The sequence below is a fragment of the Heloderma suspectum genome, chromosome 6 (genome assembly GCF_057233095.1).
Source record: "Heloderma suspectum isolate Gila_16-S chromosome 6, 16-S_ref, whole genome shotgun sequence".
NCBI lineage: Eukaryota > Metazoa > Chordata > Lepidosauria > Squamata > Helodermatidae > Heloderma > Heloderma suspectum.
This window is the reverse complement of record NC_139463.1, coordinates 93,375,882-93,388,931: the sequence shown is the minus strand read 5'-3', so window position 1 is coordinate 93,388,931 and position 13,050 is coordinate 93,375,882. Positions and strand designations below refer to the sequence as shown.

Genomic DNA, 13,050 nt, shown 5'->3' with positions numbered 1-13,050 from the left:
TGCCAGCCCAGGAGGGTCTGCTACTGCTGCCTCCCTGCTGCCTTAGCTACAGCCACAGCCACATCCCCCCCCCCCGCCCCATTGCTCATTTGGTCTCCCTCACTTGCTCCTGCCTTCCCAGCCACTCTTGCATTGTGCTGCAGGCCTCCTGCAAGAGGTCACCCCTTTCTCTGCCAGCAACAGAAATGGGGGCACCACACAAGTCCATGGAAGGGCAACCCCAGCTTCAAGGCAGCCCCACTCCTACCCAGGCATGCATGGGCAGGGTGAAGGGAGCCCTGGGGAGGTGGTAACAGTGGCTGCTGCAGCAGGGGTCAAGTGAGGGAGCGGCTGGCTGATTGACCAACCAACCGAGTGAGTGTGGGTGGGCGGGCAGGGGTGGCAGCATTCCCCCCCCCGCCAAAAATTCTCCTTTCTGCTATATCTGCATCATAAAAGGTGAGCTCATCTTCCATCACTCACCCCAACTCTACAGAATACCCATCCTTTCCTTGTTGCTGCATACATATAAAACTTCACAAGGTCATCTCTATTTCTCAGCTCCTCTGCATGACTTCTTGTGGCTGACGAATACTGTAGAAGGTTGCGTGTGAGACTACATTTTAAAATGACCAGCAAAATGGTTTCAAACACAATTGATACTTTGAAAGGGATTGAAAGTGATCTTGGAAAATCGATGCAAGAACAGTTATCTTGCATAAGAAGTTACAATAATGTCATTCCACAGGTTATGTTTATATATTTTAATTTTGACAGCATTTAAAATGGAATTTTGACTTTTATTTTGTAATTAGGTATGTTGCACTGAGAGTTTTAGCTGCAGGGTGACCCATGATGGTGATGGTGCAAAAGAAGAAGACGAGTTCCAGCTTCAATGGGGTTAGGTGAACTTTTGGCCCTGGGGGCACATTTGGAAATTTGATCAACTGTCCTGGGCACAAACATAAAGAGGGTGGGCATAACTAGTCACAAGGACAAATAAACTGCCTAGAGTAATTCATGGGAAACTAAGATGGCAGCAGCTAGAGGATCCACTTCACTTTAAAACAATCCCAGTTGCCAGTACAAAAATATTAAAATATTGTTTAAATACAAACTGAGAGGAGTAGGGTGACTTGGTGGTCACAAAGCACCACATTGGCTACCCCTAATCTACCCCAGCTGTACCACTGCAACCTTTTTCTAAACCCTTGGTTTTCCCTTTTCTGTTTAGCTTCATCACTTTCTGAGGGGTGTCTCATTTAACAACAGTGCTGGGGACAAGGTTTCATTTGACCAGCATGGGGAGTTAATAGCTGGATTTGATGTGACCAACTGGATTATTTCTTCCAACCAATCTTTTCGTAAAGTGAACATTGGAAGTGTGGATCCCCAGGCTCCTCCAGACCAAGTGTTAATCATCAACGAGGATGCCATAACATGGCACAGCTGGTTTAACCAGGTAGCATCAAATTATCAAATGTCTGGGAAATATTCTAATAGTCCAGTTTTTAATCAGGTGTGATGTGCAATGTCAATGCTCCATTTTCCTCCAACTGTAAATAGCAGGCACGGAGAAGAGTGATTATGATCAGGAGCATGGTAGAAACAAAGGCATACAAGCCCCCTCTGCTTATGCAGCAGCCTCAATTCTGCACGATCTATATTTTTTGTATTTATAAAAGCCAGTTCCACCAAGGCTAAAGACATGCATCACGTTGTGTTAAGCTTGGCCCTCTGTCCTCTTCCCTTAAAGCTTGTCAGACAAAAACAGTGGTTCAAAAATATCCCCTTTCCTTTCTGCATTTCAAACACAGGTGTACCATATTTCAATATATATCCTTGGAAGTTCAACTGTGTTCAAGATGACTGAGTCAATGACATGTGACAACTGTTTCTCATGGTGCTTCCAGATGGGGATCTCCTAGTGGTATAAATGTAAAGGCATTGTGCAGCTATTCCTTTTCCCCCTCCTTAATAGGTTTTTTTTTCCTCATAGGAAAAAGCAAGATGGGCAAAATGGTGGGAAAACATGGGAGGGATAAAAGCGGAAGACATCATAATCTGGACTGCCCATAAAATTTTGTGAATAAGGCAAGACAATTGCACAATACAAGCCTTGTGTGAAGTACCCTAAATGATCAATATGCAGTATTATAGGGCCAGTGTAGAGGTCCTGAGTTAAAGGTGGGTTGGCTGCCACTATAACCAGAAATTGGGGTGGAGGCAGTAGATTCTATGCCTTATATAGGAAGGGGGGGGAGCTCAACAGCCTTATCTGAAAATTCTCAGTGTAGGACTGGGGGGGTTGAGTATGACCCATTCCCATTTGGAGGGAGGAAGGGCAATAAATGACTTATTTATTTGAGTTTAAAGTTTATCAAATGCCCACTAGCAGTTTGAAAGTTATTTGTAGGGATGTACGAATCCCTTACCTGGTTCTGGTCTGGGGCTTCGGCGTTGAGGGGGAGGTGATCTGTCCCTCCCCCTGGAATCCTCCACAGCCGGCTCCAAGCCGGGGCTGCCTGCAGCCGGACTTCCGGCTGTTGCCGGGCTGCTGCGGCAGCCATTTGTGTCCCTGCATTAAGCCATGATAGGCTACATAAGTATTTACGTAGCCTATCATGGCAAAGAGCAGGGGCACAAATGGCATTGCGGCTGCCATTTGCGCCCCTGCTCTTTGCCATGATAGGCTACATAAGTATCTATGTAGCCTATCATGGCCTAATGCAGCCACGGAAATGGCGGCTGCTACGATGGCTGCCATTTGCGGCCGCAGCAGCCTGGCAGCGGCCGGAAGATGAGCTGGAGATGCCACATCCACCGCCACCAGGTAGGTCTGTTCCAGGGGGGATTTCGGGGGGTGGCGGGGAGGGGAGGCTGTTCTGCCATGGACGCCGGGGGGGGGGCGGATTCTGAAGAATCCGGCCTCACTGGAGTCCGTGGTGGAATTCTCCAACATCCCTAGTTATTTGACATGGTATTTGGCATAGGGTTTACTCTGTCAGAACATTTCTCCGTTTGTACAGCATCTTTTGAATGAGTCTTTATTGTTCCAAGCCATAGGCCATCACAATTTAAAAAAGGCACACAGGATAAAATGCAGTAAAAACCAATTTAAAAACAGTTGGCAAACAATAGTGAAAATGACACATTTGCATCTCACTTAGCTGCAGATTCCTTCCCCCTAGGTTTATAAGGGGTTACAGCATGATGCCCGTAGGGATGGGGGAGAATTTCACCACGGACCCCAGTGAGGTCAGATTCCAAGAATCCGGCCTGATTGGGGCCTGTGGTGGAACGGAGCACTCACGTCTGCCTCCCCCCGAATCCATCCAGGTCGGATCCCTCTGTGCATTGTTGCTGCAGAGCTGGCCGCCTGCTCCGCATCGCTGGGGATATGGCCAGCAGTCATTGCTGTGCCGTATCACTGTGCTAAGTCTCTGGATGCAAATGGCGTAGTGGGCACCATTTGTGGCTGTAAAGCTGGTAGATTAGCCTAAATGCAGCCATTTACGGCTGCATTTAGGTTAATCTACCAGCTTTACGGCTGCAAATAGCGTCCACTACGCCATTTGCATCCCTGTTTTTTCACGTGATAGGCTACGCAAATATTTGCATAGCTTATCACATGAAAAAACAGGGATGCAAACGGCGTAGTGGGCACCATTTGCATCCCTGTTCACGTGATGGAAGTAGTAGGCAGGTAAAACTTCTGTGCTAAACCCATAAGTATGTAGGATATGTCTTATAGAATTTACCCAAAAACTTTGTGTTGGAATTTGCAGTTGTTCCAAGCAACATTTTTTTGGCATGCAGGAATCATTCATACAAGACAGCTTCAGCCAGTATCTTTTTGGGAAACAGCTTGTCATGTTAGGTAAGGGAGAATGTGTAGTACGTGTTGTGTAGGTTTTGAAAAAAAAAGTGATTTTTCACCCCATTTTTCACTCCATTTCACTGATGGTGTTAAAAAGTTCATATTTGCAGGATAAGAGGGGGAATAGAATTTATTATTTCTTTATTTCTTTAAAACATTTCTATCCCACCCTATATCATTAAGATCTCAGGGAGGCATACAGATAAAATCAATTTAAACATTATAAAACAATAAATAATTTAAACACCTAAAAACTTATTAAACGATCAAACAAGTTAAAACCAGTTAAAATCTAAAACAATAAAACAGTGAAAACAATGTGCTAGGGAATGCATTTAGCCCTCAAAGGCTTTGGTAAAAAGCCATGTTTTTACTTGATGCTGAAACAAGACCAATGTCTGCGCCAATTGGGCCTCCAAGAGGAGGGCATTCCACAACTGGGATGCCACAGCAGAGAAGGCCCTCCCCCACTTATTTATTTATTTATTTATTTATTGCATTTATACCCCACCTTTCTTCCTCTCGCAAGGAACCCAAGGCAGCTTACATTATCCTCCTCCTCTCCATTTTATCCTCACAACAACAACCCTGTGAGGTGGGTTGGGCTGAGAGTCTGTGACTGGCCCAAAGTCACCCAGTGAGCTTTCATGGCCAAGTGGGGACTAGAACCCATATCTCCCAGCTCCTAGTCCAACACTCTTGCCACTACACCCCACTGGCTCTCTTCCCACCATAGTGTATGTCTTGTACTGGGGACACACAGAGGAGGGCCCCACCAACAGATCTCAGTTCTTCGGCAGCATATATAGGAAGAGGCACTCCCTCAAATATCGAGGTCCCAAGCTGCATGTCAGAATGGCATGTCAGTGCAGAGTGACAACATCTCCACTCTTTTTGACCTTGATGAGCCACTGTAGGGTGATTCTGAAGGGACAGTGTAAAAGGACAGATTGGGCATGGTGAGGCGAGATTGTGAGGAGAAAGAGCATTTATAAAGGGAGGTTCTGAAGGAACTGTGAAGAGACAGAGACAGAAAACAGAGGTCTGGAGGAAGCTGAAGAAAGACCAGGAAAAGGAGCAGCTGTAGTAGCTTTCTGCCTTACAGCCAGTTAATAGTCAGCAGCAGTGGCCTCACCACCAATGGTCAGCGACTAAAGCCAAGTACAACTACCTGAGTCCCTTCCAACTCTGTCATACTATGTGAATGGTATTGGTTGAAAGCTGGATACCTGTAACATGACATTTTGCATGATAGTTGCAGGAGCTGCATCGATTCAGTGAACATACAAATCTGGGATTTAGCTTCACCACTCTGCCACTGAACGCCATCCAGGTCAAAGATGGTGGTAAAGCTTAAAACTAACAGCAACATAGGATACCATATACATACTGCCCTAATACCATGTCTCTTAAGGGTGTGGCCCTTAACAGCTGTAAGTTTTCAGCATCTTGGAGCTTGAGTGAACATGGAAAGCTTTTAACAAAACATGATAAACTGAAAGGGTACTTCTGCTTCCTGTTAATTGGATAGGTATTCACTTTCCACCAGATAGATATCTAGGGATGGCAGAGAATTCTGCCACGGATCTCGGGGAGGCCGAATGCCAGTGCATTCGCCCCCCAAAATCTGTGGCGGAACGGCCTGCCCCCCCGCCCCCCCGCAGATCCCCCCGGGATGAGACATACCTGGGGCAGATCTTCTGGGCGGCGGCTGCGGTGGCTGGTCTTCCGACTGGCTGCCATCGCCGCCATTTGCGTTTTTTTGGTGTTTTTTTTTACACAGACATGATAGGCTACGTAAGTTTTTATGTAGCCTAAAACGTCTGGGTAAAAAAAAAAAAAAGGCATATGCAAATGGCAGCGGCTATGGCCGCCGCCATTTGCGTTCCTTCTTTTGGGCCGTCTTACTCTACGTAAATAATTACATAGACTAAGACAGAGAAAATAAGGGGAATGCAAAAAGCGCCCGCTACGCTATTTGCGTTCCCCTTTTTTTCGCCGTCATAGTGTACGTAAATATTTATGTAGATTAAGACGGCCAAAAAGAAGGAACGCAAATGGTGGTGGCCATAGCCGCCGCCATTTGCATACGCGGAGTTGTTTGTTTTTTTACCCAGAGCCCTCCGCGGCCGGAAATCTGGCTGCAGACGGCTCTGGCCTGGCTGGGTCTGGCCAGCTGCTCTGTGGAGCTGCCGCGGAGCACAGCTGGCCACAGAGGATTCTGGGGGGGAGGAACGGAGCACCTCCCCCCCCGGCCAGGATTCCGGGGGGAGGGATGGAATGCCTCCCCCCCACACCATCAGCATAATCCGCGAAAGGTAAGTGATTTTCGTACATCCCTGTAAGATATCTGCAAGCATACTGAATGCGAAGTGCAAAATCTCTTCACATTTTGCTAGGGATGTACAAAAGACTTACCTGGTTTTGTCCAGGGACATACACAGTGGGGGGGAGGCGCTCCGTCCCTCCCCCTGAAATCCTCGATGGGGGGGAGGCGATCCGTTCCTCCCCCCAGAATCCTGCCCGGCCGGCTCTGCTCCACGGCGGCTCCATGGAGCCGCCGGCCAGGGCTGTCAGCAGCCAGAGTTCCGGCCGTGGACGGGCTGCTGCAGACGCAAATGGCGGCCGCCATACCTGCCACCATTTGCGTCCAGCAAAGCTGCTGTGATAGGCTACATAAGTATTTATGTAGCCTATCACAGCAAGCCCCCCAAAAAAACAACAGCGTACACAAATCGTGGCGGCTATGGCGGCCGCCATTTGCGTTCCCTATTTTTCACTGTTTTAGCCTATGTAAATATTTACCTAGGCTATTACAGCGAAAAAAAGGGGAACACAAAGAGCATACTGGGCGCTATTTTTGTTCCTTTTTCTTTTGCCGTTATAGCCTACGTAAATATTTACGTAGGCTAAAACAGCGAAAAAAAGGGAACGTAAATGGAGGCCACCGTAGCCGCCGCCATTTGCGTACACTGTTTTTTTGAGGGGGGGGGTTTGCAGTGATAGGCTACGTAAATACTTACATAGCCTATCATGGCAAAGAGCAGGACGCAAATGGCGGCCGTGGCCGCCGGTCGAAAGACCAGCTGCTGCTGGAGCCGCCGCCGCTGGAGCCCCAGGTAAGTTTCATTCTGGGGCTATTCCACGAGGTGGCGGGGGGTGGGAGGCCGTTCCGCCATGGGTTTCGGGGGCCTCACTGAATTCAGCCTCACTGAAATCCATGGAGGAATTCTCCGCCATCCCTCCATTTTGCTATATAATCTGGACTAGTCTCTTTTCATATTTACATGAAAAGCATCAAATATGCTATGATGTGTCCAGGATAATAGATTCAAATTATGAAGAAATACTTCTTGCTATTGTAACGCTTTCTACAGGGTCTCTAAAGGGACTCACGGCAAAGGTCTTATACAGGGACAATTTACACATATCATTTAATTTCTTAATTATCAACAATAATAATACACATATAAGATTTTTACATAAATAACAATTCACATATCACAAACCCCTAAAACAGAGCACAACCCTCCCAAAGTTCTGTCTTCCAGATGGGGTCCACAACAAAAACTTCTCCCTGAAGCTTTTGTCTGCAGGCCAAAGAGGGAAAACAGGCTCTTCTCATTTCACCTCAACTCCGCTGTAGTCTTCTCAAAGTGGATCAGAGTCAGTAACATGGGAACAAACTTTACAGGCAGCCCTTTATATAATATAAAAGAACATAATCAGACAAGGAACTCATAGTGTTTGTGAAAATCATGACTCTTTAAACATTTTAAAGGAAGCCTCACTACTCACCTGTCTCAAGGGTTCAGGGACTTACAGAGAGGAGAAAGCAAGCTTCTTCCAAACTGCATTGAGGAAACTGCCCATAACGGTGGCCACTCCTTATCTCACTCCCTTACTGACCATGCAGGAATATCTCCCCTCCAGAATTCTTAAAGGGGAATATACCAGCGGGTTACACTATCTCAGCTGGATCTACTGCCAATCATTTTTTTGTGGATGAACCCAAGTTCAAGTATTATGAGAAAGGGAGAAAAACCCACTTATAGCCAATTTCTTCAAAGAATATATACTTCTTCAAGGTTATACCATGTCCACTTTAGTTGCCTGGTTTTAAAAATTCCAACTGAAGAAAAACATTTTACCCCTTTGTTAGATAAAAAGTTCTTGCTTCTGGTTGAAAGAAAGGATGCCAGGCAGGCAGCAGTGGATCCAACACTATTTTATTTGTCGTTTTGCAAAATGGGTGCAGAGCAGTCTGGACCCCGAGCTAAGCATGCACAAATCTTTTATACCCCCCCTCTTTACAATTTTCTGTTAGCCACAAGACATGTCAACTGACTGAGCCGTTAGCTGACTCATTAGAGCATGACTGTGTCAACATGTTTATTTCTGATTATGCTTATGTGACTGTCTCGCTAGACTTCCCCTTTTTCTAACACCTTCATAGAATTGTAGGGTTGGAAGGGGCCTACAAGGCCTTCCTCAGAGAGGATCCTTTTCTTTTCTTTTTTTGCTGTTCTCTCTGCCAGCTTCCCAGTTCTAGAATACCATCTTTTTAAGATGGGGCAACCAAAACTATATACAGCAGGGGAGGTAACATGGTGCCCACCAGATGTTTTTGACTACAGCTCCCATAAGCCCCAGTAAGCGTGACCAATGTTCAGGATTTATGGGAACTGTAGTCCAAATATCTGGAGGGCACTAGATTGCCTACCCCTGGTATACAGTATTGCAAATGTGGCCATATAATAGATTTCTATAAGGCAGGGGCACAAAATCTCTTTCAGCCCATGGGACAAATTCCCTTATGGAAAAGCTCTTGTGTGTGTGTGGGTGGGGGAAGCATATTTTAGTGATACATGGGGCTGAAGACAAAAGGGGCCTGGGACAAAATACCAAAAATACCAGGATATTTTAGTTTAAAAGTCTTATTCTCAGTAACTAAGCTGTAGGAGTCTTTTAGTATGGGGAAAACACTGTACAAAAGGTTCATAGACTCACAGAGTTGGAAGGAACTATTTACGCCATTGCATCCAACCCCTGGCTCATTGCAGGAATCCAGTTTAAAGCAACCCAGATAGCTTGAATACCTCCAGCAACAGAGAGCCTATCACCTCCCTGGGCAGTTGGTTCCATTGTCTGGCTGCTAGGACTGTTAGGAGATTTTTACTGATGTTCAATCTAAATCTGCTTTTATGTAACTTAAGACTGTTATATTTTGTCCTACAGCCTTGGATGATAGAGAACAGGTTGTGGCCCTCTTCTGTGCAACAACCCTTTAGGCACTTGAAAAGTGCTATCATATCCCCCCTCCCCCGAGATTTCCCAAGGATAAAATACCCAGTTCCTTTTATTTCTCCTCACAGGACTTTGTTTCTAGTCCCCTGATCATCTTTGTTGCTCTTCTCTGAACTTGTTCCAATTTATCTGAATTCATCTTAAGTTGTGATGTCCAGAACTTGACACAGTGATCTAGGTGAGGCCTGACCAGCAAAGAGTAGAGTGGAACTATTACTTCCCATGATTTAGGAACTTTACATCTATTGATACAACCTAAAATTGTATTTATAAAATTGCATAAAATTGTATTTGCCTTTTTTGCAGCCATATCACACTGCTGACTCATATCCAGCTTGTGATTAATTACAAAGCTGAGAAACCACCAAACGATCAGTGGTTGAGAGAGGGGAGGGGCCCAGGAAAGAGGATGGGGCCAGTGGAAGGGGACATGGCATTCTGGGAAACCCTAGAGGACTTGACTGGGACCCTTGGATGGCAACATTTGGCTCCCAGGCCAAACATTGTGCACCCCAACTATAAGATCATCAGAATGCTGGGTTTTTTAAAATTATTATCACTCCCTTTACTAGGATAAGTATTAACTGCTTTTCCTAGCATAAAGTTTGCTTTTTTCCTGCTGCCACACACTGATTTGACATGCACCTTCAATGACTGAAACTGAAGCCGAATTTACTTCCAGGGTTGTTTCCCCCCACCTCTTCTTCTTTTCTTTTTTTAATAAAATACTTATCTGACTAGATGAGGTGCATTTCATTGTCAATATAGTTATAGGGTAGACACAGAGCAAGTATAAACCAATGCTAGCCCAAGGCATGTGATGTATTATTTTCTGGCTAAATATTTTGGGATAGTAATGAAAATTTAAATTATTAGTAATGTGACATGGCCCAAGATGACTGCTTGTGCAGATTAATTATCACTAGTGGACATGAACGTAGCACTAGGTAATTCCGGAAACCATGGGAAAGACTTACCTTGCATAATATCAGATGAAGAAGGATAATGTTTAGGTAGTAATATTTTAAGAGATACATCCTATGGCACCTAGACAGCATCTAAAGGGGACGTAGGGTGCTGCAGATCCCACCCTCCAACTGAGGCCGTAGACAGAGCTATGACCTTGGAGGGAAAGGTCCAACTGTGGATCTCCCCCAAGCCCCAATCATGGAGGTTGGAGTTCGGACCTCAGGAAGGGGGAAAAGAGGAGAGGATGGTGGCATGCTGGTGGTTGAGGAGGGGAGAGGCCATGGATATGTTGGATCTGACAACCTTTTGGCTCCTATCAAAGATGGAGGGTTAGATGGGCTTAGAACCCCGTCTAATCTAAAAAGCCGTTTAGCAAGGTAAATGGCAAGGTAAAAATAGCTTCTGATGTTCCTCGTGCCCAGCCAGCAAGAGTGCAGCAGGGTGCTGGATACTCAAATCACTCCACCACTGGAGCACTACGTCCTCAGGGAATCTATACTGTAGGATTGTGCCCTAAAAATCATGACTAGCTATAAATGGAAAGAAAATATGTTAGTAATACAGCAACAATAGTATCTCACGATCAATACATAGATAAATATCAAATGTGACAAATAACCATTGTTGCAGGTGTAATATCATTTATTTGTTCCTTTTTTTCTTTTTCTTTCTTTGCTTTAAGTGAGATTTTCTAAAATTAGCTTAAGATTTCTAAGCTTAATAAACCCCAGATTGACATTCTCCTTTTTAATTGCTGGATTAGGCACAGCCCCTTTCTCTCTGTAATGACAATTGCTATCCGGGTTATAGCAAGAAAATGAAGGAGGGGGAACCATTTTGCTGTTATGATTGCGTCTCATGTCCCCAAGGGAAGATTTCAAGTCAGAAGGGTAAGAAATGTATTTTACAGTTGTCACATGTATTGTCTGTAGCTCAGAGGAACAAACTAAATCATGCACCTATCGGGTTTAACTTCCATCAATGTTCAAAACATGATTAAATGGTTTATTGCAGACAGATTGGACTGAAGCTCTGAAAAGGAAAGAGTCTGACATTTGGAATCGCACAAGAGTTTGACTGGGGATAGCTCAAAATGGAAACTGTCTCCACATACAATAAAATCTGACCCTATTTCAAGTTGACACCAGTCCCCGTAAAGATAAGCCCAGTATGAAATGGTCTTTGCCCCATTTTCCCAGAGTTCTATGGCCCTCAGTGCTAACAGTGCTATCTATATTCTAGTTCCACAGATCTGGGTGGCCTAATCTGCATACCATCTGATAATGCATTAATTTGATATCACAAGGCAAATTAGATTTTAGTCTTTTAATGCTTGCTCTGATGAATGCCTTTATGAGGATGTGATTTCTTTTTCAGATGTTGATGACTGTTATAAATGCACAAATGGCTACTATCCAAATAAGAAACAGGATTTATGCGTTCCAAAAGGAATAAGTTTCTTGTCTTATAAAGAACCTTTGGGACTTAGTTTAGCTTTTTTTGCTCTTTCATTTTCTTTGATCACAGGTTTGGTGCTTGGGATCTTTATAAAGCATCATGATACACCTATTGTCAAAGCCAACAACCAGTATTTAACGTATAGTCTTCTCAGTTCCCTCTTGGTCTGCTTCCTTTGTGTCTTGTTATTCATTGGCCAACCTCACAAGGTGCTGTGTCTTCTCCGACAAACTGCTTTTGGCATCATCTTCTCAATGGCTGTTTCCTGTGTGCTGGCAAAAACAATTACTGTGGTTCTGGCTTTCAGGGCCACCAAACCAGGATCCAGAATGAGGAAGTGGATGGGGAAAAGACTGGCCTACTCTATCGTTCTTTTCTGCTCCCTTATTCAAGGAAGCATTTGTACTGTGTGGCTGGCAATCTCTCCCCCATTCCCAGACATTGATAGACACTCTATGGCTGAAGAAATTGTACTGGAATGTAATGAGGGATCCATTACTATGTTTTACTGTGTCTTGGGGTACATGGGCTTTCTGGCCATTGCCAGCTTCACTGTAGCTTTCCTTGCCAGGAAGTTGCCCGACAATTTCAATGAAACAAAGTTTATTACTTTTAGCATGTTGGTATTTTGCAGTGTTTGGTTATCCTTTGTTCCAAGCTATCTGAGCTCCAAAGGAAAATACATGGTGGCTGTGGAGGTCTTCTCTATTTTAGCTTCTGCTTCTGGGTTGATGGGTTGCATCTTTTTGCCCAAATGCTACATTATTGCTTTGAGGCCTGAGCTAAACAATAGGGAGCAGCTCGTATGGAGAAATCACTGAAGAAGTAAAGTAAGTTTTTAACTCCTGCAGGCCAAAATTGATTTCAGTGAACTTGCATCGAGAGCTCCTTCAAGGAAAATAGCAAATAACCATGATGTGCACAATTGAGGCCTGAATTGAACAACTGAGAAGAACTAATAATATAAAAAAGATGGGGCATGTATGTGTCTCTGTTGTTCACCACAATTAAAGATCTAGAAGGGAGTGTTTATGCCAACACTCTCACACACACACACACACATCTCCTGTTTTGTGAGTACCTCCATCTCAGCATGCCAAAGACCCTGTGAACATTCCCTCATTCCTCATATCTCTTTGGGGTGGTTGAAACATTGCCCCTCCTCCCATGTGTCTCTGTGAAGAAATGCCTGCATACAACTGTGGTTGTTGTGTAATGTTGACTTTGTGTGGCCCTGTGAAGTTACAATGTATCTGAGTTGACCTTAGGCCTTGTTATGTTTCTGTCAAAGGCCTGTGTTGCTGAATGACATTTTGAAGGGGGATAAAAAGACAGTCACTTTGAATATTGTTAGATGGGGCCTGGATAAGGTAAATATAATTCTGATTGGCTGAGGATTCTAGCTACGTGGGAGAGAGTGGTTGGGAAATGAGAGTTAAGGTATGAGAGTTGACAGT

General features: G+C 44.7%; 1 protein-coding gene across 1 annotated transcript; it reads left to right on the top strand.

Annotated features, from left to right (window-relative positions):
- The first annotated feature begins 253 nt into the window (after nucleotides 1-253).
- LOC146341859 (vomeronasal type-2 receptor 26-like) lies at nucleotides 254-12,414 on the top strand. The gene is made up of 4 exons (XM_084807710.1): nucleotides 254-289; nucleotides 1,214-1,441; nucleotides 10,899-11,025; nucleotides 11,513-12,414. Exons 1-4 carry the CDS (start codon nucleotides 254-256, stop codon nucleotides 12,412-12,414), a joined length of 1,293 nt encoding a protein of 430 aa, XP_084663836.1.
- The last annotated feature ends 636 nt before the right edge of the window (nucleotides 12,415-13,050 follow it).